The sequence below is a fragment of the Benincasa hispida genome, chromosome 10, assembly GCF_027475165.1.
Source record: "Benincasa hispida cultivar pf3 chromosome 10, pf3_genome.v1.1, whole genome shotgun sequence".
NCBI classification, from domain to species: domain Eukaryota; kingdom Viridiplantae; phylum Streptophyta; class Magnoliopsida; order Cucurbitales; family Cucurbitaceae; genus Benincasa; species Benincasa hispida.
This window is the reverse complement of record NC_143487.1, coordinates 4,349,053-4,372,727: the sequence shown is the minus strand read 5'-3', so window position 1 is coordinate 4,372,727 and position 23,675 is coordinate 4,349,053. Positions and strand designations below refer to the sequence as shown.

The 23,675-nt window shown below is 35.2% G+C and overlaps 1 protein-coding gene and 1 long non-coding RNA gene across 2 annotated transcripts; one reads left to right on the top strand and one right to left on the bottom strand.

The window, feature by feature from the left end:
- Positions 1-9,767: 9,767 nt before the first annotated feature.
- On the top strand, positions 9,768-11,783 carry LOC120088014 (uncharacterized). Its single transcript, XR_005484789.2, has 3 exons — positions 9,768-10,311; positions 11,273-11,332; positions 11,515-11,783. It is a non-coding gene; the product is annotated as an uncharacterized LOC120088014 (long non-coding RNA).
- Positions 11,784-14,196: 2,413 nt separating this feature from the next.
- Positions 14,197-16,513, bottom strand: LOC120088252 (putative pectinesterase 63). The gene is made up of 4 exons (XM_090306117.1): positions 15,937-16,513; positions 15,195-15,401; positions 14,827-15,071; positions 14,197-14,404 (listed from the first exon to the last, which is right to left on the bottom strand). Exons 1-4 carry the CDS (start codon positions 16,423-16,425, stop codon positions 14,239-14,241), a joined length of 1,107 nt encoding a protein of 368 aa, XP_090162243.1. The 5' UTR covers positions 16,426-16,513; the 3' UTR covers positions 14,197-14,238.
- Between the last annotated feature and the right edge of the window lie 7,162 nt (positions 16,514-23,675).

Sequence of the window (23,675 nt, the reverse complement as noted above, 5' to 3'; positions counted from 1 at the left end):
TTCATTAGTTTTAGGTGTTCAAACATTGAGGTGTTACCTTTTCGAGTTTGTTAGAACATCTGGCGTAGGTAATCTTCTTTTCTCTTGATTGAACTCCAAATAAGGAGTGAATCATTTCCCATAGATTTTTGGCACTTTCATGTCCCATTGTTGCACAACTACTTCTGGTATCATGGAGTTGTACAGCTAACCCAAAAGAAGTTGATCGGCAGTGATCCATGCTTCATACAGTGGATTCAAGATCCTTTCTCTGATCGAGATTGACTCTCCTTTTAAAGAGTTTGAGTCCAGTGCGTGGTGTAGCGGATATGGTGAACATCGAAGGGCAGGCTTAGGTTCCAATTAAATTCCCTTCTAGCTTGCATCCTCTAAAAATCGGACTAGCCAATGTCTTCCACAGCATGAAATTTCCTCTTTCCAGCTTGGTGCTTGTAATCTGATTGAGTAATTGGTTCAAGGGAGGCATGCTAAAATTTGTCGATTCAAAGGTAACAGCTGCTGTTGCTGAGGCATTTGCCATGGGAAGGCTCTGATACCAAGTCAGAGTTTTAAGTAAAAGACGAAGCGATGGAAAATTTCTCACTCTGTTTTCTTCATTTTCTCAAGGTAGAGATATGTTTGTTTTATACAAATTTCCCAAAATTAGGGTTGCAATAATAAATGAATAAAATATATGTAAAATGATAAAAATCAATGAATGTTATAGATGGACCAATGAGACAAATAGGGAATGAAGGATGTTGAGAGAGCCTAACAGAATATTGATTCCAACAACGATCCATTCTTCAATTTTCTTGCATGGCTTCAAGCTTTGACATGACTTTTTCCAAATTGACGTGTCTGCATTGACTCTTCTCCTTTGTTAATAACTCTAACACAACCAAATAAAAGAAGGTGTCGATGCTGATTGCATACATCATCCATGAAAGGATGCTCCAACTATATTTATAAATGAACAAAACGCATTTTGAATGAGTGACGAACTCGTGAACCACACTATTACATCTTATATAAGCACATGAAAAACCATTAATATAATTTTCCACTTATGATTGTTGGGAAGGATGTGAACGAAGAAAAATAGGAACTTAAAAGTGGAAATTCGACGAAAAACTTAAAAGAGGATGATAAAATACTATTCATAACTTTGGGAAAAAACGATGGTAAGTAATAATCTCGGAGCTACATTTTCATCCCTTTGTTTCTTCGTTGTGGGAGGCTAACTCATGTGTGGAATTGAGTTAAACTTGCTTCTAACAGAGATGGAATCAACAAAACAACCTGAGCTAATTTGCATAGCGAACTTTTATTCAATCAAAAGGTTTTAAATAATTTGAGAATCTATTTTAATCTAGATGGGATGATCTATGTTTAATCAAAGCATTTTGATTATTCTATCGTAGAGAGCTATCACTTCTTGAAAGAAAAATAAATAAAAAGACTACCATGTGAAGAGAGGACAAGTACAATAATATTTTATGAATAAGAATAATAGACGAGTGCACGTACAAATTATTTAAACTTATCATTTATAAGAAAAGATCGACTATGTTGTAGGGGTGTTCAAGGACCCAACAATCCAAACAACTTGGACTACTCAACCCAAATTGTAAGAGTTAGGTTGGGTTAATTTTAATTTTGGATTGGATTGGGTTGAATTTTTTATGTTTTTTTATTGGGTTGGATCTAGGTTATACTTTTAAAACTTCGAGTTAACCTGACCCAACCCGAATTTCTTATATATATATATATAAACTTGTAAAGATTATCTCATAAATATTTTTATGATGTTTGTATGAAGTTTGTAACATATATCTTGGATTTTAATATTTAAAATTTTGAGTTTTATAATTATTAGTATGTGTTGTATACAAATTTAAGTATTTTAAGTTAATAAAAAAAGAAAAGAAAAAAAATAAACCAATAATCCAACCTAATCCAACCTAAATTTTAAGAGTTAGGTTGGGTTGACCAACTCAAATTTTTGGGTTGGTCCCAAAAATCTCCCAACCTATGTACACCCCTACTATGTCGTGTTGTTTTCGGGTTAGAGTTTATGTTAATCTCACAACTTCGTGTGAGATAATAAAATATTTCGCAATGATTTGAACAACTTCTCTCAGCGATGGATGATGCGTTATTTTATGATGTGGAATTGTGGATGAAATGCGATGATGAAAATGCGTTGAGCACTCAAGTTTTCTCAGTGGAATCCAAGTGTAAACCCCACTGAGTTCAGGGTCGAACGCAGGGACTTGGGAAAACAGGTTGCGGTGGTAATTTTTAGAAAACTTTGCAGTAACCGGTAACTCAAATAGTTGTTTGGTTTTGTTGATTGTGGTAATGAAAAATAAACAAATGCGACGGACTTGAGAAAAGTCTGACTGTGTGATAGATGCACTGAGTATGAGGATGAACGGGTTGAGAAGGTCTTTAGCTAGCGTTACTTGGGAATGTATCAGACTATGCAATCATGCTACACCCATACACAGCAAGCCATTTTCCAATCCGAATGCGGTGCTCCTAAGTCTAAGATGCATGTGTTGAATGCAAAATGTGTCCATAGAGCTTATTTCTAAGTCTCTACTCTTTTCCTATGAGATGATGCAAGATGCACAAAGGCAAGGTGTCAGTACACAATCGTATCCCATCTTTAGGATGCATGCGATGCGTTAATAGCAAACAGTGCTTATTCCTAAGCTTCTATCTCTTAATTATGCATTCTAATCTGACTCTTCTGAGCCTAGATTCTAACCTGACTTTCCCAAGCCTAGATCCTGTCTTTAGACTACCCTCCCGAGTATCTCTAATGGACAAATGAAGCATACATAATACAAGATAATCGCATAGAATTAAGATCCCCAATTAAGCTAGCTGAGTGCTTCTCAACCCATTCAACAGATTTAGCTACTCATGCGTGAATAAAAGAGAGTGAACATATATAGATAAGTAAATTCCAAATGAGTTTGCCATTTCTATAAATGAGTTTGAGTACAAAATAACAATGGAAGATAAAGGTAGAGATCCTGGTAGCAATCCCTTGCTGACCGTGGCTTTTACACTGGCAATCTCTATTCGGTTCAAAAGATATTCCTGCTTCCGCAGGAGTTGGCCCTCTCTCAGATCTTGAAGCTTTCAACGCCCTCCCAAGCTTACCGGAACAATCTTTCGGCATAACCTCCTTCTCTCACGTCCGTCTTAAAAATAAAAGAAAATCTAAGAACAAGGTGATAACTTGTAGAAATACAAGTTATTTATGCCACCTTATCTAGATATTGCGGCCAAAAGTTAGTAATTATGCACCAGTTGTATGAAAATTAGCCTAGTATTGCAATAATTATAAATGTTTGCGATTACACCCACTAACACCAAAAAGATGCAAGACAAGCCAAACTTTACTCTGTTTTGCAGGAGACCAAGTCACTGCTTGCGCTCAAGGCTCACGAGAGACTAATCAACGCATCTCGGTCACATTGCACCCGTCAATCAACAATGAAGAGACGATTACAACTATGACGGTACAATGCGACAATCGATCCAAGAGCTGTGCTTCAACCGCATGCGGTAATAAAAACAAACACCACATGCGAACCTATGATTGAAAGATGCAGCTGAGCAACGCAAGAGTGGAGAATTGAGACACGTGTACAACTAACGGTTGTGCAGAATTGACGATCTGATTGCATAACAGAAGGAATAATATCCCTCCATCTTCGAAATTACCATAACCATGAGTGGGGACCACAAGGCCAGAGTCAAAGATCTGCACCTATAAATACCCCATTGATTTCAGAGAAAAGATATGCTACTTGATACGGGGCTAAGTGCTGCTAGATTGTAGAGAAAAGTCTGAGCTGAGTGCTTAAGAGAAGAAATCTGGGAAGAAGACAAGATAAGGCCGAGAGGTGAATCTCAGATCCAACCTGCCATACACCCAATCGGAAGCTCTGTGCAAAGATCCCTGCTACCGGTAGAGCAAGCTTGAGAGGGAAGCTCTTCCTACCATCAAATCCATCTTATCCGGCAAGCAGATCTCCATTAAATCTGTGCCAAGACATTGGCACTTGTTTGTATCTGTTCTATCTCTCTTTCATTGTGTATTTCATGTTTTCTTTATCTCTTCATTCATACACCATGTATCAAATGCTTAGTAGAAATATTAAATGTTTTGATAGATTCCATTTACCATTTTCTGTCTATTTCCGTTCACCCATCCATTACTTTCTTCATGATGTCTCTTAACCCCCTGATAAGCAATATGAATCACTAAGAACTTAATCTGTATTAAAGATAGAAAATATGTTTAGCTAAAGCATGCTAGACGGCATCTTCATCTGTAAGAGCAGAAGTGAAGGTGTCATTCTGATCTATCGAGAGAAGGTCAGAAGAATGCGTTAACTAAAGCGAGTAGTATTTCCAGACATGGAAGCAACCTTGTATTCATTACATTAGTCTCTGTTTCACCACAAACATGTGGGAACGTGGCCGACCACTAAGAGCTGTAAGCTAAGAGAAGAGCAGAACAGTATTTGTACCTTCGATCCAATTAAGAACTTGCGTTGGTGTATTATTTGTCTTTCTCTTTCTATTCTGTTCATAAGACTTGTCGCTGCATCCCATGTCTTTGCATAACTTTCACAGCCAGCCTTAATCCTAGCATCTTGTACATGAAGTCTGTATCTTGTATCATCTAGCTTAGGTTTACTGTATTTTTATGTTTTTATCGCATCTTTACTACTTTCCTTTATTTTATTGCAATTTATATACTTATACAAACTCCTTTTTAAAGATTGGAAACCTGGTCGCATATATCATGAACATACTGCAACAACCTAAATCATTCCCCATGTTCGACCTCGGATCACACCGAGAAACTTGCAGTGAAATTATACTTGGTTCCATCGTAAGAAAACTTGTGACAACGCATGGCATACTACATGAACATCCATAATTAATGCATAACTAGAAGTAGTATCGCATCATTGTGAGCAATTTATATCATCAATCCAAAACCCGTTACAAAAGGCTAACAGTCTAAGGAAAAATTCTCTAACTCTCCAAACTTTTGAACCCCTTTTCTGAAGAATGCTTTGGTATTTATAGAGCTTCAGAGTGAAGAGCGGCTTCTCTCTTATGATTGCATAGATGGGATGGCTTTAATTTCCTGACTGATGCGATGAATGTTTGTCACTGAAAAGCTGAATGTACTTGTTATCGTTAGCGGCTGTCAACTAATTCGGTTTCAACTGTCTTCAGCTTTCTGTCCCATCGTGATTAATTATGCCTTTCACCCAGATGTGCCCACCAAGTTGCGCCGACTCTTTGCGGCAATCCTTCTTGAGCAGATGTTTGCGTACACAAATCACCGCAAAGCCTTGCGATAATGTTGCGCTCGTCCGTTGATTTCTTGTGATCGCTCTTTTTGCCTTACGTTAACGCATATTCTGAATAAAAATACAAAAATCAACTGCTTCTATGCAATGAACGCATGCGATCGCGATATTATGAATTTGATGCTTTTTGGACGCAATCTAATATGTTTTATCAACGCAATCCAGCATTGTTTAAGAACTTAGCACTATGATAACATGCATTTTTGCCCGTTATCAATGGATGTATTCATTTCATAGAAACACTACACGAATTTCGGGCTTTAATGTCGGTTGGAAAAAGTGAAACCGGATGTATAATTCAGTTTTGTTTTTTTTAAAAAAGCAGATCTTTAATGTCGGTTTTAAACCGACATTGTAGGTATACATTTAATGTCGGTTTAAAACCGACATTAAAGATCCGGTTTTCTTTTTTTCCTTAAAAAAAAAATAAAACCCATTCCCCCCCATTTTTTTTTCATTTCCCGCTTCTACCCCATCTACCTCATCTATCCCTTTTCTAAACCCTATTTTCCCCATCAGCCACCTCCTCCCCAATTCCTCCCCCCCCCCCCCCCTTTTTGTTTCTTACGAAAATGATATTAGGTTACATTTTGTTTCTCTCCTTTCTCTCTCAGATTTCAGACAAACCTTCGTAGACGGCAAAGAGAAATGAAACCAAAAGCTATCAAAAATTCCAAAAAAGCCAATCTCTTGGATCATCACTCCCTAAACACCTACTCGATGAATCTATTTCTGAGGTAGAGAAGTAAGAGATATGTGAAACCAACGAGAAATGGCAGAACCCGTAGATAGGTCGGCAATGTCAGTCCATGTAGTACCGATTTGAAATCGATTTTGCATCTTTTCTTACTTCCGATGCCATTGATAAACAAGCAGCGAGAGTCATAGTCGACGCTTTGAGAAGATTCCAACGATGATTGAAAAAATAAATTGAAGAAAGAACAAAGAGATCGGTAGAGATATGAAGGATTTGAATCTGTTTCTAAGGTAATTCAATCTGCAATTTCATTCCCCCTTTTTTAGATCTTTTTTGCGTTAATTTTAATCTAGGTTTGAGCTTTTTCCTTGCAGATTGTCACCAGCCATAATGAAGGATTTGAATCTGTTTATGAGGTAATATGAAGGATTTGAATCTATTTCTGAGGTAATGCTATTTGGCTACATTTTAGTGTTTCTGAATATAAACCAGCTAAAAAAACCACAAAGTTCTAAGAGTTTTGGTAATGCGATACATTTTTTGTTTCGTCATTCATCTGTACTTCTTAGGGGAGAGAGGAATACTAGAGCATTAGAGATTTGGAGAAAGACTTTATTGATGTTTGATTCGTTGTTAGTTTATGTCTCTCTGGAAAGTGTCAAGCTAAAGAAAAAGAAGAAACACAGAACAGAAAGACCCAGGTTGGTAATTCTTTTTGACATTTTTTTCCAGCACCATTTGTTACATAAGTGTGCCATATTCAGATATTCCAATCCTGCAGATGGTAGCAAAACTGCATGGAATACTGAGACCATTTCTACTTCGAAGAATGAAATTTGATGTCGAGCTAATGCTCCCTCGGAAGAAAGAAATCATAATATATTGGTTATAATTGAAGCTAGCACTGTTTTTACAACTTCTCTTGTTTTCATAAATATTATTTATATATTTAGATATATATCTCCACCCAAATCCCTCCCCTCTTGCCCAAATCCCTCTCGCTCTCGCTCATAAAGGCCAAATCCCTCCCCTCTCGCCCAAATCCCTAGCTCTCGCTCATAAAATCCATCCGCTCTCGCTCTCGCTAATAGTCTCTGCAGCGCAGCCCTTTCGCTCTCGCTCGTCCCTCCACTCTTGCTACTCTCGCTCTCGCTCATACCTCCACTCTCGCTCTCGCACATAAAGTCCCCTCTTGCTCGCCCTGCCCCGAACCCATTGCCAACCCTAAAGAAAACTGATCCTATTAAATTTAGCGTCTTGAGTAAGTGTTGTCTTTTTCTTTTTTTTTTCTTTTTTCCTTTTGACTTTGTAAATTGGTGGTTTTTTCCCTTTAATTTCTTGGATTATATTCTTATCATCATGCATTTGATAATTTATTCCGTGCCTTCCAATTGGATTTTCTCTCTGTTGGAGGGAAGGGGAGAAGGACATGTGGATTAATTAGTATGCCTATGGTGAACTGTTAATATCACCATCACTTGTCAAAATTGCTTTCTTGACTTACTTTCCAATGGTTTACACAAGATGTTTTAATTCATAAGTCTTGTCAAATTTCATGACTGAAAATACAGTTAGCTACGTGTCGTGGTTGTTTGTTCCACAATAGTCCATGTGTGCTCAATTTGAATCATGCCTTTTTGAGTTAATCCTACTGGTGGCCGCTTTATGTTTATTGTGTGGTGGTTTAATATTTGGTGATTGATCCTTGTTAATAAGAATTATTGGTACAGGAAGTTCACTTTGGGAAATTAATAGTCTTCGATACCATTATTGTCCTCCTGTTTCAAGGTATTCAGTTTAATATTGATCTAGAAACTTTTGTTGCTTTGGATTTCATACTGAAAACTAGTCCTTATGTTCTTATAGGTTAGTTTTATGCCTAGTATCCCCGCACAATCAAGTGTGTGAAGTGTTCAAAAGAGACCTTGGCATGGCACCGGATAAGGCATATTTACTTGGCTAAACCTGTTTCATATAATCAGATTATGCATTCATTCTATTGAATGGAGATTACTTTTGCAATCTGACAGAAGCTGGTTATCTTGATTGTGTTACTGTTACATATGAGTTGGAACTTTTGTTTTTTGTATTCTGATCACATTATAGCACGTTTCAATGTGCGTGACAGATTGAAGTTTCATTAACATTTGGCCTTTCATATGATTATATAAATGTGGTTATGGTTATAATATTAATTTTTCTCCTTGGATCAGAGTCTGCCTGAGGTTAAATTTTTAATCTCAGGCACATTACTTGTTAAGTTGAAGTTAAATTCTAAATCTTTCCAATCCTTCTGTAGTTGCTGGATGAGCTGAAGAAGAAGAATCCTGATAATGAAGTCCATCTCGACAACGTATATTACATCTCTTAATCTCTCAAACCCTCCCAAATTTGTAGACAAATAAAATTGTGTTGCCCTTACACGGAAGATTATGTTGCCGTTGTAAAATCATAATCTTTGTATTACTTATAAGTTATGTTTTCAAGACTTGAATTATTGTACGCCTTTTAAATTATAATTCTATAGCAGAATTTGTGGATTAAATATAATAGATTTACAATCCATACATGAATAATATCATAGCCATAGTGTTAGATGACGATGCGTCATGTTATACTTTTTTACCAAAAAATGGATTTGGCAAAAGAACTTTAAAAAATGGACAATAATTGATAAAACTAACAGATTCGAGCTTCAATGTCGGTTAAGAATCCAAAAAAAAAAAAAAATAGGCTTTAATGTCGGTTGCAACTGACAAGCTTTAATCACTAAAGACCTTTAATGTCGGTTGCAACCGACACAAAAGACCTTTAATGTCGGTTGCAACCGACATTGAAGGATGTGTTATAACACTATCTTTAATGTCGATTGCCAATCGACATTAAAGCCCGAATTTCTTCTAGTGAAAATAATTATAGTTAACATACAAAATGTCAAGATATTTAACAAGAAATTTGTAGTCTAGCTAAAAAGAAAGAAAAGAGTTCTCAAGATTTTAGTTTGGGGTTCATTTTTCTTGAAACAATATACATATAAAAACGTGGTGAAAGTGCTACAAAATTGGTTAAATTATAAAATATGATTTTATAGTTTAGGGACTATTTTTGGAAATTAAAAGTTAGAATTTAATCTCCATAATTTTAAAAGTTAGAATTTAGTTGATGTAGTTTTCACTTGCACCTTAGTAATTAACAAAACGAAGCTTGCACCCCTAGAGATGGATCCATTTAATGGAACCAAGCTTGTTTTGAATTTAATCTCCGTAATTTTAAAAGTTAGAATTTACACTACTACAAAATCTACATTACTTGACACTTGTAGTTTTTAATTACTTGATGGTTCTTTGGAAAAAACGTAAAGTAATGATGTTTTAGAAAAGAAAATGTCAAGTAAAAGGGTTTAAAAAGCAGAAATTGATGGAATTTTTCGGATATTTTCATGCGAACCATTACTTGACACGTTTTTCGTGTCAAGTAATATAAGGTCTCACATTTTTCGTGTCAAGTATAAGAAACTCTTACTTGACATATTTTTCGTGTCAAGTAAATATAAAAAATAATACTTTTTTAATCTTTACTTTTTGTTTCCCTCCCTCTATCATTTTCATTTCCCTCTCAAATTTGGTTTCCCTCCTACTAAAATTATCAAATAAAATATAAAAAATAATTTACTTATTATTTTAAACAAGTAAAAAAGACATCCCCCTTCCTCATTTTTTCTCTCGCAACCCCCCTCCCCCCTCCCAAACCCTCTCTTCACAGCAGCCGACTTTCCCTCTCCCTCTGCCCTTCGACTCTCCCTCTCCCTATTGCCGGCAGCCGTACAGCCAACCTCCGTTTATTAGCCCTGCAGATCCACTATCCCTCTCTTCATTCGTCAAGCCTAGAAACCCCTCCCCCCCGCCATTCGTCAGCCCAGCAAACCCCACTATCCCTCGTTCGTCAGCCTAACCCTCACTTGCGCCACCTCGTCGTTTCGTCCACAATCTCGTCGCTCTCCCTCCCCTGTTCCACCGTCGATCTGGCGGTGGTTCTAACCTCCATCGGTGGCTAGTCGAAGATCCCTGGCCTCTGACGCTTACTATTACAGATCTGGCAATGCGAAGGAATCTGACCGAGACTTGGGTGCTCCAAACGCAGTCCTCTTGGGAGCCCTGTAGAGAGTTTTCAGATTAGCCAACTCTAGCAAATAGTCTGGTCAATTTTCTGCTGGGAGTTAAGGTAAGGTTTAATTGTTTAGTCATTGATTGATTTGTGTAAGAAGTTTTCGAAATTTCTTGTTTGGGATTTTAATTAAATTTTTACTTAAATAACCATTCGAAATAGAATACTCGTCTGTGAAGTGTTTTGTTTGGGTATCAATAAATATGTTGGAAGTGTTGGAATATTTTACTTAACTAACCTTCCATTTGTGCTTACGTGAACTCTAAATTTTCTAAGGCTCCTTTGAAGCAGAAATCCTCTTGTACTTATCAAACATATTTTAATTAAATATATTACATAAATAACCATATGAAAAAAGATTTTTGGAAGCAACGTTGCGTAGCCATAAATAATTGTAGCATCTTTTGTAATGATTGATTTTGAAGTATTGGAAGGAGCTGAGTTGTTGTCCAATAGGTTTGAGACTGATCTTGGCAAGGTTTTGGTAAGTTTGGAGATTAGTATTAATAGTTCTTTGTTACCCAGTAAAGTATTGGTCTAATAATTGAGTTATTTTGAATTTTTTATGTTCAGTTCAAAGATTTCGAGGGATTAGAGTCATTGTCCAGCAAAGTTAACGATGTTTGGACGTTTTGATAGGTATTGAGGCCTTGGTACTCTTTTCGAATTGTTACATAGTTGCTGTGGAATTTGCATTTTGTAACCATTATTATTGAACTTTTCATAGGTTGGATTACTTTGTTGTAGTTTTGAAATGGCATTCGAGTCAAGCAACACTTTGGGTAATTTATTTGGAGTTAATTGGTTATTTTGGTGAATGAAATTTTGAAGAATTTCTTATTGCTTTAGATAAGATTGATCTTTCAATATTCTCAATTTTTTGTGAAAGTGGTAAAGGTTGGGGGAAAGGTATATGCATTCTTCTATTTTAAACTTTAGTATATGCTTGATTTGTTGATAACCTTCTTCCTTTTTATTATATTTTCTTAAATCTCTGCCATCTTCCTTTGTTTTGCAGCAAAAAGTAATTGTTCCTCCTGAGGCTAGATATGGTCAAAAGAGAATGAGTGAAATCCCAGTAAGTCCATAACTTTAACGTGTAGATATTTTTTAAGTTTTGAGTATGATATTTTTCTATTGCATAAAGTAAGCCAATCATGTACATTTTTTCTTGTGCGTGACTTTTTGTTGTTGTTGTATCTTAACATTTATTTATATATTTTGAAATTTGATGGTATCGCCCTTTATTCTATTTTGCAGGTTGACTTGCTTAAACATGGCTTACTGACCCTTAGTTCTCGATCTTTAGACTAAAGCTCAATGTATAGATTAAATAACGTACTTTGTTGAGAGGTTACTAATTAAACAAGTTGTCACTTTTGTGTTTGTTGAAAGTTGAATTTTGTATATAAAAATAATAATTAAGATTTTATTTTGTGCATTTACATGTGAAAGAGAAATATTGTTGTAATTTTCGAGGAATGTTCATATCAAAAGTCATAGTTGAACATATGGATTTTTAGTGAAAATTTTTCACTCTGTTTTCTTCATTTTCTCAAGCAGAGATATGCCTGTTTTATACACATTTCCCCAAATTAGGATTACAATAATAAATGAATAAAATAAATAAAAAATGATAAAAATCAATGAATGTTACAGATGGACCACTGAGAAAAATAGGGAATAAAGGCTGTTGAGAGAGCCTAACAGAATATTGATTCCAAAAACGATCCATTCTTCAATTTTCTTGCGTGCCTTCAGGCTGTGACATGACTTTTCCCAATCTGACGTGTCTGCATTGACTTTTCTCCATTGTTAATAACTCTAACACAACCAAATCAAAGTAGGTGTCGATGTTGATTGCATACGTCATCCATGAAAGGATGCTCTTCCAACTATGTTTCTAAATGAACAAAATACCTTTTGCATGAGTGACGAACTCGTGAACCACACTATTACATCTTCTAGAAGCACATGAAAAACCACTAATATAATTTTCCACTTATGCTTATTGGGAAGGATGTGAACGAAGAAAAATAGGAACTTAAAAGAGAAAATCGACAAGAAAAACTTAAACGAGGATGATAAAATACCATTCATAACTTTGGGAAAAAAATGATGGCAGGTGATATTTTCATCCATTTGTTTCTTCGTTGTGGGAGGCTAACTCATGTGTGGAATTGAGTTAAACTTGCTTCTAACGGAGATGGAATTAACAAAACAACTTGAATTAATTTGCATGGCAAACTTTTATTCAATCAAAAGATTTTAAATAATTTGAGAATCTATTTTAATCTAGATGAGATGATCTGTGTTTAATCAAAGCGTTTTGATTATTCTGTTGTAGAGAGCTATCACTTTATGAAAGAAAAATAAATAAAAAGACTACCATGTGAAGAGAGGACAAATACAATAATTTTTTATGAATAAGAATAATAGATGAGTGCACGTACAAATTATTTAAACTTATCATTTATAAGGAAAGACCGACTATGTTGTAGGGGTGTTCAAAGGACCCGACAATCCGAACAATTTGGACTATTCAACCCAAATTGTAAGAGTTAGGTTGGATTAGTTTTAATTTTGGATAGGATTGGATTGAATTTTTTATATTATTTTATTGGGTTGGATCTGGGTTACACTTTTAAAAATTCGAATTAACCTAACTCAACCCGAATTTCTAATATATATATATATAAACTTGTAAAGATTATAACTCAAATATTTTTATGATGTTTGTATGAAATTTGTAACAGATATCTTGGATTTTAATATTTAACATTTTGAGTTTTATAATTATTAGTATGTGTTTTATACAAATTTAAGTATTTTAAGTTAATAAAAAAGAAAAGAAAAAACAAACTAATAATCCAACCCAATCCAACCTAAATTTTAAGTTTTAGGTTGGGTTGGATTGGAGACCCTATTCGGGTCATTCGGGTGGCTAATCCCACCAACTCAAATTTATTGGTTGGTCCCAAAAATCTCCCAACCTATGTACATCCCTACTCTATCCTGTTGTTTTCGGGTTAGATTTTATGTTACTCACAACTTCTTGTGAGATAATAAAATATTTTGCAATGATTTGAACAACTTCTCTCATGGACGGATGTATTCATTTCAAAGAAAATAATTATAGTTAACATACAAAATGTCAAGATATTTAACAAGAAATTTGTACTCTAGCTAAAAAGAAAGAAAAAAGTTCTCAAGATTTTAGTTTGGGGTTCATTTTTCTTGAAACAATGTACATATCATATAAAAATGTGATGAAAGTGCTACAAAATTGGTTAAATTATAAAATAAAATTTTATAGTTAGAATTGGATTACTATAATTTATAATTTAGTTCCTATGATTTGTTAAAATCTTCATAAATATAATAAACCCTATCAAGGGGACTATTTTTGGAAATTAAAAGTTAGAATTTAATCTCCATAATTTTAAAAATTAGAATTTAGTTGATGTAGTTTTCACTTTCACCCTAGTAATTAACAAAACCAAGCTTGCACCCCTAGAGATGAATCCATTTAATGGAACCAAACTAGAACAATGTTGATCTATCAGTAACAGGTTGAGAAATTTTGTTGATGGGGGCTTTATAATCGAAGGGATGTTAAGAAAGGAAATCTAAAAAAATAAATGCCAGGAGTAGGGTTTGAACCTAGGATTGGAGAGGTTAAAAGAGTATAAAGTTGAGGGGGAGAGGGAGGGAGAGGGGCTCGAGTCCCATGGGCCTATACTAAAGTCTTCGATGGATGTTATTCTGAGATGGAGAAAGTAGAGAAACTTTCAAAGAAAAATTAAAAGAAAATATGTGATACGTCCATATTGAGGAACTTGAGAGTAAATAACTCGCATGAATCTTTATTAATAAGATTGGACATATAAATAGCCAATCTAATGTATACAGATAGATAAAACTGGTTATGTTGAGAAAGACAATAAAAAGAAGTAGCTAATCATAACTATATATCCTAAAACTCTAAACTTGAGGATTGGGTGGGAGAAGCAGCCACTTCTCGCTCTGCACGTAATCAAGACTAGTGAACGGCTTCACTTCTGCATCACTCAATTGCTTGCCGTAATTTACGCGCCTGCTCGACTCCGATCCTGGTCCCGAACACTTGTATTCTCCGAACAAAACCGTTCTATAAAAATAAAAGAAAACATTATTCAATGCGACTGTTGCATATATTCTAAAGCATCTTGAATGCGACATGAAAAGACAATTTTTAATTGATTTAATTACAAACTTGGTCCTTATGATTTGGAAAAAAAACTAAAAATTATTCCTTAGGATTTAAAAGCAAAAAATCTAGTGTGTGGATTTATTGTTAGATAAAAATCTCATAAATAGTTACGAGACTATTGCATATATTCTAAATTTTAATTATAAATCATAAAAACTAAATTTTAACTTTCTTGAGTCATAGGAACTAAAATTACATCTTAACATTTTAAATTTTAATCCTACTTGAATGCATTTGACACGTGGAAAATTATGGTATAGCTTGAGATGCACTAAGTACTATATATATATATATATATATAGTTAGAATATGGTAATTACTTGTCGTAACCATGATGGCCCATGTCGTGCCAGCCTTCAGCATGCATGATATCAGCCATTGTTGTATAGGCAAAGACAACTCTAGATCTAGGCATCCAAGCTCTTCCCAAATAAGTGTTTCTGCCACCCGTTCCTGTAATGCTACAATGCACGAACGAATATCCACTGCCGTCTGATTCCTCTTCCCTTGAATGGGCTGTGATCACTCCCAATCCTCCCTCTCCCACCACATTCAACTGACAGTTCTGCAATTGTTTCAAATTACATTATTATTACTGTTCTATCAATTAAATATTTCTATATATAGAAAAAACATTATGTTATATTATAGTATATGGTTTTCTTTGAGGAGCATTTTGGAGATATACCAAATAAAGGGAAGTTCCCTTTCCGAAAATGAAGTCGACGGTGCCCTGAATGAAGCAATCTTTGTAGAGATGTAAACCGTCATCGTCGCAAAGAGTGTCTTGAAATCCAAAGAATTTGCAATTGTAAACCGCGGCTTTTGTCCCCCTCAGTCTAGCTGCTAATGCTTGTGCTCCTTTTCTTTTCCCATCTGGCCTTGGGGATGAATTCTGCCAATATTTTTCAACAAATGTAACAAAAATAATAATTCCTATATAGTTAGTCATTGATTCAACATTTATGTCGTATGTTTTTAGTCTTTGAATTTTATAATAATATTTTATAGGGCTTCAAATTTAAAATATTTAATAAATTAATGAAATTTTCTATACCATCTATATTAGATCATTCATGTTCGTTGAATTTTAGTTTTTAGTTTTTAAAAAATTAAGATTATGATCATTACGCTCACTTCTAAAATATCACTAACTTCTTTGGCTTTTCTCACTCTCACAAGGTTTTAGTAATAGCAGTTATCAATGATAACAGTTGATAGTAACTATTTTTAGACAATAGCTTAATTTTAAGAAATCAAAAAACCAAAAATAAATATTTTTTTCGAAAAAAAGTCAAATAATTATAAAATCCAAAAATATTAAAATTTTTAAAAATTTAATTAATCAATTAGATATAAATTTAATTTTGTGCCTAATATATTGGCAATTTGAACTCTAAAAAAAGACATATTTAATGAACAAATTATACCTCGATGATGAGATTGGCCGCAACGAAATAATCAGACTCAACAATCAAGGTAGCACTATAAACGGTGCCGTATTTGGCAGCATCACCATCAAAAGTCAATTTAGGCATCTTATTAGGAGACCCATAAAGAGTAACAAACGGCTTATTTCTATCAATCTTAAGCTTCTCTTTATAAACTCCTTCTCCAATCCAAATCACTACACGTCTAGTGTTGCCAGCTGGCACGCTGTTAATGGCTTCGGTGACAGTCTTGAAATCTCCACTTCCGTCGGCCCTTACTTTAACCACGGTGGCCTTTTCTTCCGCAGCCACAAGCGCCGGATCAAGCCCCGCCTTACGATCGGCAAATGGCTTCACATTTTCCCAAAACCAGCCGTCTAATTGCGACTTTTCGGTCGGAACCTGCGGCGATGAGGCGAAGATGGCTGCAAAAGCTGATAGAAAAATTACCAGTCTTGTAAGCCCGAGGGCATTAATGCAATATTTCATTTTTTTGGGGTTTTTTCTTTTGGGTTTTTTGTTTTGGTTCCTTTTTCTTTCTTTCTTTTTTTGGTTGTTTGAAAAGGTTTTAGTGTGTTTAATTTAATGGGGAAGGTGGGATTTATATAGAGGAAGGAGGATAATACTTAACCATAAGAAGGTACGCGAGAATTGGAGTAATTGTCGTGATCTTCTTAGGTTTATGCTTTTTGAGCTGCCACAAACTACAATTATACCTAATTCCTAAATTAGACAACCAATATACCGAGTCTTTAATCTTCATGTAGTTTGACAAGTGTCTATTTCTCAAAATTCTTAATTTTATTTCGGTTATTATTACCAAATTCATTATTTATCATCAAAATATTTCTAGTTTTTCTATATTATAAAAAATAACAATTTTTTTTTAAAAAGGAGAGTATATATTTTTCTATTTTATTTCTGTTTCTATACTTTTTATTGTTTTATTAGTTTTATTAATTTTATGTTGGCGACGTTGCTACAAAATTAATAAAGGCTAAAATATGGGAAAAAAATCAATAATACTTTATAAATATTTTAATAAAAAAGTTGCATTAATATTCTCTGTTGAGATATGTTATCGAGATTAAGCTAGATAAAACCCTAATACTCTCACTTAAAAGAACAATTAAAAAAATATCCCAAATAGCTTTGATTTAGTTTTTTAGAAAAAGAAACATTTATTCTTTTTTATTCTTTCTCTTACACTTGTTTCAGCTCTTAGTAAAAATAGGGGATAGATAATTTAAGCATAAATAAAATTTCGTTGATGGTAAGAAATTAAAAGGATATTGGTAAGACACAACAAGTTTATATCTTAGTTGGAAAATAAAACAAGAGAAATGGGCAACATATGAATTATTTTGTGGATTTTTTCTTTAGGGGCCGTTTGGATTAAGATTTTCTCAATGCCCAGAAATTAAGGATGTCTGTGAATTATATGTCTAGGAATAAAATTACTAGAAATCAAGGATGACTATGTTTGGTCGTGCATAGGAAAAGAATGTCTGAAAATAGTATGTGTGGGAATAGTATGTGGGAATTAAAAAAAAATTGAGATTGTGAAAACAAGTCCATGAGGGTTTATGCCCAAAGTGGACAATATCATACCATTGTGGAGATAGTTCAAGGGTCTTATCCCTATCAAGCATTTGTTGAAATGCCTTGAATCTGTTTGTTGGTGCTTCGAACAACCAAGTACGGGGGTCTCGCTTTAGCATATTTATTTATTTGTAGTTATTTACGATTATAACTCTAGGGTTTAGAGTAATGTGCTATATAAACTCTCTAACCCTAGAGGGCTTAAATTATCTACACGATCACTGAGCTCCGCTACACGATCGCTGAGTAACAAAACGCTATATGATCGCCTACCAAATGCTATACGATCTCTTACTAAATGCTACACGATCGCTGAGCTCGGCTACACAATCGCTTAGCTCTGATACACGATCGCTGAGTAACAAAATGCTATACAATCGCCTACCCAATGCTATACGATCGCTTACCAAATGCTACACGATCGCTGAGTAACAAAATGTTATACGATCGCCTACCTAATGCTATATGATCGCTTACTAAATGCTACACGATCGCTGAGCTCGGCTACACGATCGCTGAGTAACAAAATGCTATACGATCGCCTACCCAATACTATACGATCGCCTACCAAATGTTATACGATCGCTTACTAAATGCTACATGATCGCTGAGCTTAGCTACACGATCGCTGAGTAACAAAATGCTATACGATCGCCTACCCAATGCTATACGATCACTTACCAAATGCTAAATGATCGCTTACCAAATGCTACACGATCACTGAGTAACAAAATGTTATACGATCGCCTACCCAATGCTATATGATCGCTTGCAAAATGCTAAATGATTGCTTACCAAATGCTACACGATCGCTGAGTAACAAAATGCTATACGATTACCTACCCAATGCTATACGATCACCTACCCAATGTTATACGATCGCTTACCAAATGCTACACGATCGCTTATCAAATGCTACACGATCGCTGAGTAACAAAATGCTATACAATTGCATACTCAATGCTATATGATCGCCTACCCAATGCTATACAATCGCTTACCAAATGCTACACGATCTCTTACTAAATGCTACACGATCGTTGTGTAAGAAAATGTTATATGATCGCCTACCCAATGCTATATGATCGCTTACCAAATGCTACACGATCGCTTATCAAATGCTATACGATCGTTGAGTAACAAAATGCTAAATGATTTCACGGTTGGAAGGAAGGAAAATCGTGATAGGAAGCGGAAAAAGAAATGAAAACCCACACTTCTTAATGGGTATGAAATTTCTTCATTTTTTTGGGTAAAAGATACTTAGGAATTATCTTTTTCAAGATAAGTAAACAAATCTCACAAACCAAACATGGGCTTTGTAAACCCATTCTCATTCCCACCTTCTTTTCCCTCCAACCAAACGGCTACTTAGAGTAAGGGTAATAGGGGGTCCTACATAGGATTAATTTTGGGTTTAATTTCTTAAGTATTTTGTGGATGGTGGAATGCAAATGGTGCTCTATATATGTATGTTTTGTATATATATGTATAAACCAATATAGAATACTATGTAGATTTGTCCAATTTAGAGAAAATGATCATGCTAATATGAATAAACCCTTTTTTTTTTTTTTTTTTAAAGTAAAACTAAGTTTAAACAAGAAACTAACGAGATATCAAATTACTAGAAATAGCAGCATTGATCTATGGGGTGAGGTTGATCTTCAAAGCTAGACATCATAGATGTTTGGTTTGTCATGCATTACAATCCAAAATGTGAGCAATAGTGAAATTATAGATTCGTAGACAAAAAGAGATCAGAAACTTAAAACAATATGCCTTGCCGATGAAAAACTGGAATGTCATCACACAAAAGCTTTGGATTTTGTTGTTGAAGTAGTCTGGCCTTCAAGCAAGCAGTAGAGAACCTTCAAATTATTTTCAACCCATAAAGGATAAATCTCTACTTCCTCGACTATAATAATTCCGTCTAAAGGAGTAGCAACCACGGTGAACTCAACCGTACCAATGAATTTTAGAACTTTTGACAACAAAATCATAGGTTCATCATTAGAATTACGAACAATGGCTCTAAAGCACACTACTCCCATAATGAAATGGAAGCATTGCAATTTTTTTTCCTTTTTGTGGAAACAACAATTTCATTGAGGAAAAATGAAATAATATAAGAGCGCACAAAAAAAAACCTTCCCAAAAAAAAAATCTCCTATTAAAAGGGACTCCAACTATGCAAAATAATTCTTATAAAATAGTTATAAGTATTTGAAATCGAAGTCCACAAATAAACTAGAAAGTGAACAGGAGACTAAACCTCACTAGGGTTATCCACACCCTAAAAATAAAGCCAATCAGATTCACACACACTCTTGCAATGAAACATCAGAGTAAACGTTGTACGAGAGTTATCCTTCAAGGCTTGCACTACAAGAAAAAGCATATTTTATAGCCTTCAAATGCAACATTGTATGAAAAAGGCTATTGAAAACATTTAAAAAAAAGGGCAAGGCGGTTGAAAATGGATAAAAATATTTTGAATTTTGAATTTTGAACATGCGCTTTGGAACTCCGAAGGATTATGTCACTTTTCTCACTTATTTTTCTTTTCCTCTTTTTGCTCCTTCCGTCTCTAAAGTGGCCGCAAGCATTAGGGTTGGTCACTATTCATTACGATTAGAGTAAAACCAGAGGTTTTAGGCTCGGAGATTCTCCTGGTGCAGGCGAAATCAGGGTTAGGGTTTGAAGGGAAGGAGGGGGGAATGGAGGAGTAGAAGTGAGTGAAGAAGAAGAGGATTGAAACAGAGAGAAGGAGGAAGGGAGGAAGAAAAGGTCCTGTGACCGACCATCGTTAGAGATGTATAGAGAGCAATTACAGAATCGTTGATGATAAAGTGGCGATTACCGACCTGATATCACCGGCGACGGAGATGATGATGAAGGATCAGGCGTTAGCTCGCCGGAAAGTGAGGTTCGCGATACTCTCAAGTCTCGATTCTGAGAGAGAAAGGAACTCAACAGTTTAGTCGGGTGTTTATATATGCTACATGCGGTGCGGCATGAAGCCTGGAGGTGTGAGAATAATGGAAATTCGATTATTTTCTTTTCATTAAAAAAACTTTTATTATCATTATTTTCTTTTCATTAAAAAAACTTTTTATTATCATTATTTTCTTTTCATTAAAAAAAACTTTTTATTATCATTATTTTCTTTTCATTAAAATAACTTTTTGGTAACTTATCCATAATTTTTTTTTTTTTTTTTTTTGCAAATGTATTGTAATAAAGTGTGAGGTGAGAGAATCAAACCTCAAACCTTGAGATCGATAGTACAAGCACTATGTCAGTTGAGCTACACTCATGTTTGCAACTTATCTATAAATTTGAGTCGAAAGAAATTGAACGGTTTAGCCACCATTTAAAATATATTTTCAAGTGTATTTTAATCAGTTTTTATCATGGATATTTAAATAAAAATAATTTTTTGAAATATATTTTTTTCTTAAGTCAATCCAAACGTATCTTTAGTTAGGACGTTTGGACACTTTTATCAATTTAGTCTTTATTTTAAAAATTTTCACCAAAATTAATTATCAACTTTTATTAAGTAAATAAACTTGATTCTAGATTAGTTAATCGATTAACATGGATAAGAAATTCAAATCGTTATAATTTATAAAATACTAGAACTAAATTATTACTTATTAAAGTTCAAAGGTTAAGTTGTTACCATTTAAAAAAAAAAAAAAGACTAAATTGTTACATATTTAAAAGTATCAAGAACTAAATTGTTACTTCTAAAGTTTAATTTAGAGAAAAAAATGTTTTGTAGCCTTTGTTTATTAGTTTTTAAATACAAAATTCAAGTACATGATTCTTTGTTCCTTTAACATACCGAAGGACTCTTTTTGTAGCTTGCCAGTGTACGTCTGTCGGAGCCTTTAGAAAATGGCTTAACTGATTAACAATGTACGTGATATCTAGCCGAGCATGAGTCAAGTATTGTAGGGTCCCGATTGTGCTTTGAAAGACAAAGGGATCTTGAAGAGGTGTATCATCAGTCACCAAGAGATGTTTGCCTAAGGAACATGGGGAGGGTGCTGGTTTGAGATTAGAGAGATTTAACCGTTGAAAAAGATCATCTACATACTTGGATTGGTGCAATATAAAGCCACCCTCCAGATATTGTACTTGAATGCCGAGAAAGTAGTTGAGTTTGCCTAGATCCTTAAGAGCAAACATCCTATCTAGAGTATTGATCAGTTGTGATATCAAATGATGATTGTTACCTGTTATAATCACATCATCCACATAGACAAGGAGGAGGATAATTGTGCCATTGGCATTATAAATGAAGAGAGATGTGTCAGCCTTTGAGTTTGAGAATCCCCAGCTAGTAAGAGTGTGACTTAACATGTCATTCCATGTCCGAGGATCCTGCTTGAGTCCATATAAGGCTTTGTCTAACTTGCAAACATAGTTAGGAAACTAAGAGCTAACGTACCTTGGTGGTTGTTGCATGTAAACATCCTCGGTGAACTTTCCATTGAGAAAAAGCGTTGTTGAAGTCAAGTTGACGAAGGGCCCAACCTTTCGAGACTACAATACTCAGAAAAATTCTTATAGTTGTTGCTTTGACAACAGGGTTGAACGTCTCGAAGAAATTCTAGGTTGCTGATGGAAGCCTTTGGGCACTAAATGTGCTTTGTATCTTTGTATTGAGCCGTCCAGGTGCTGTTTCAGTCGAAAGATCCATTTGTTTTCTAGCACATTGATGGAAGGTGATGGGGGAACTAGATGCCAGGTATGATTTTGCATGAGAGCACGGTATTTATCGTCCATAGTAGCCTTCCATTGAGGTGTTGCAAGCGCATCAGACACACAGGTGGGTTATGTGACAGTCTACTCACTCTTGGTAGTGTTGAGCCATGTCTTTAGCTCGAAGATGCAAGCTTTTCCCCTCGTAATCATAGGATGTGAGGGTAGCAATGGATTGGGGGGGGGGGGGGGGGGGGGGGAGACTGCGGTGAGTTAAAAAGGGGGTAGTGGAAGGAGGGGATTCATTTGTTGTTGTAATGTATGGTATAGGATAGGGGATTGATGTGCTGATAGGTAGATATGGGTCTGTGTGAAGACTTGGCATTCTGGTACTGTGTGGGCCGAGCTGACAGGGAAGGAAGTTTGCATCAGTTGAGGGTGGAGAGAGAGTAGGCAAGCCAGGATCATTATGAGGTTGTATGGTGTTTGAGGGTCTAAGTTGGTGATCTGGAGTGGGCTGTATTGGTTGAGTTTGAAGGGGGTTAGTAATGGATGAAGGTTTGATGAGACAGTGTCTGGACTATTTGTGACTCCTGATTTGAGTGTGGATGGGTTGATCCCTAAAAACCAGAGGAAAAAGGAAAATCAGATTCATTAAACACCACACTTCTTGAAATATATACTTTATCATCTTTATTCAAGCAATGATAGCCCTTGTGAACAATACTAGGCCCCAAGTAGAAACATTTTTCTTAGTGGAATTGAAACTTGCTTGTTTGATACGGTCTGGGACATGGGAAGCAAGAACAGCCGAACACCCTCAGTTTGGTAACATATAAGACTTTGCCATACATCAGTTGGAGAGGAGACTGGTTGTGGAGTACTGGGGTCGGTAAGCCATTTATGAGAATAGTAGCAGTGAGGAACGCATCCCACCAAAACGTGAAGGGCAAGGATGCCTATGCTAGCAGAGTTAACCCTATCTCAAAAGATGTCTGTGTTTTTCTTTTAGCCATCCCATTTTGTGCCGATGTGTAAGGACATGAGAACTGAGAGGCAATGCCAAGAGATTGACATAGCTGGTGTAGTTTCATATACTCTCTTCCATTATGATACTGTAAAGCTTTGATGCCTGAGTTAAATTGTGTTTTAACCACTTAAAGAAAGTGTTGGAAGGCTGAGAGTGTATCTGATTTTTGTTTCAGTGGATATAACCAGAGATATCTACTATAGTCATCAATAAAAGAAATATAGTATTTGAAGAAAATCGAACACGAGGATTTCCATGAGCAGAGGAAAGATCATTCCAAAAATAAAAGAAATATAGTATTTGAAGAAAATCGAACACGAGGATTTCCATGAGCAGAGGAAAGATCATTCCAAATTATAATCGTATATGAACTTTACAATTACAATTGCAA

Bases quoted from the DNA above. Each gene is read 5' to 3' on its own strand.
- LOC120088252 (XM_090306117.1), bottom strand. From the start codon at position 16,425: ATGAAATATTGCATTAATGCCCTCGGGCTTACAAGACTGGTAATTTTT. The intron at 15,402-15,936 runs GTATAATTTGTT...AAATATTGGCAG, and splicing joins CGGCCAATCTCATCATCGAG to AATTCATCCCCAAGGCCAGA. The intron at 15,072-15,194 runs GTATATCTCCAA...AAACAATTGCAG, and splicing joins AGGGAACTTCCCTTTATTTG to AACTGTCAGTTGAATGTGGT.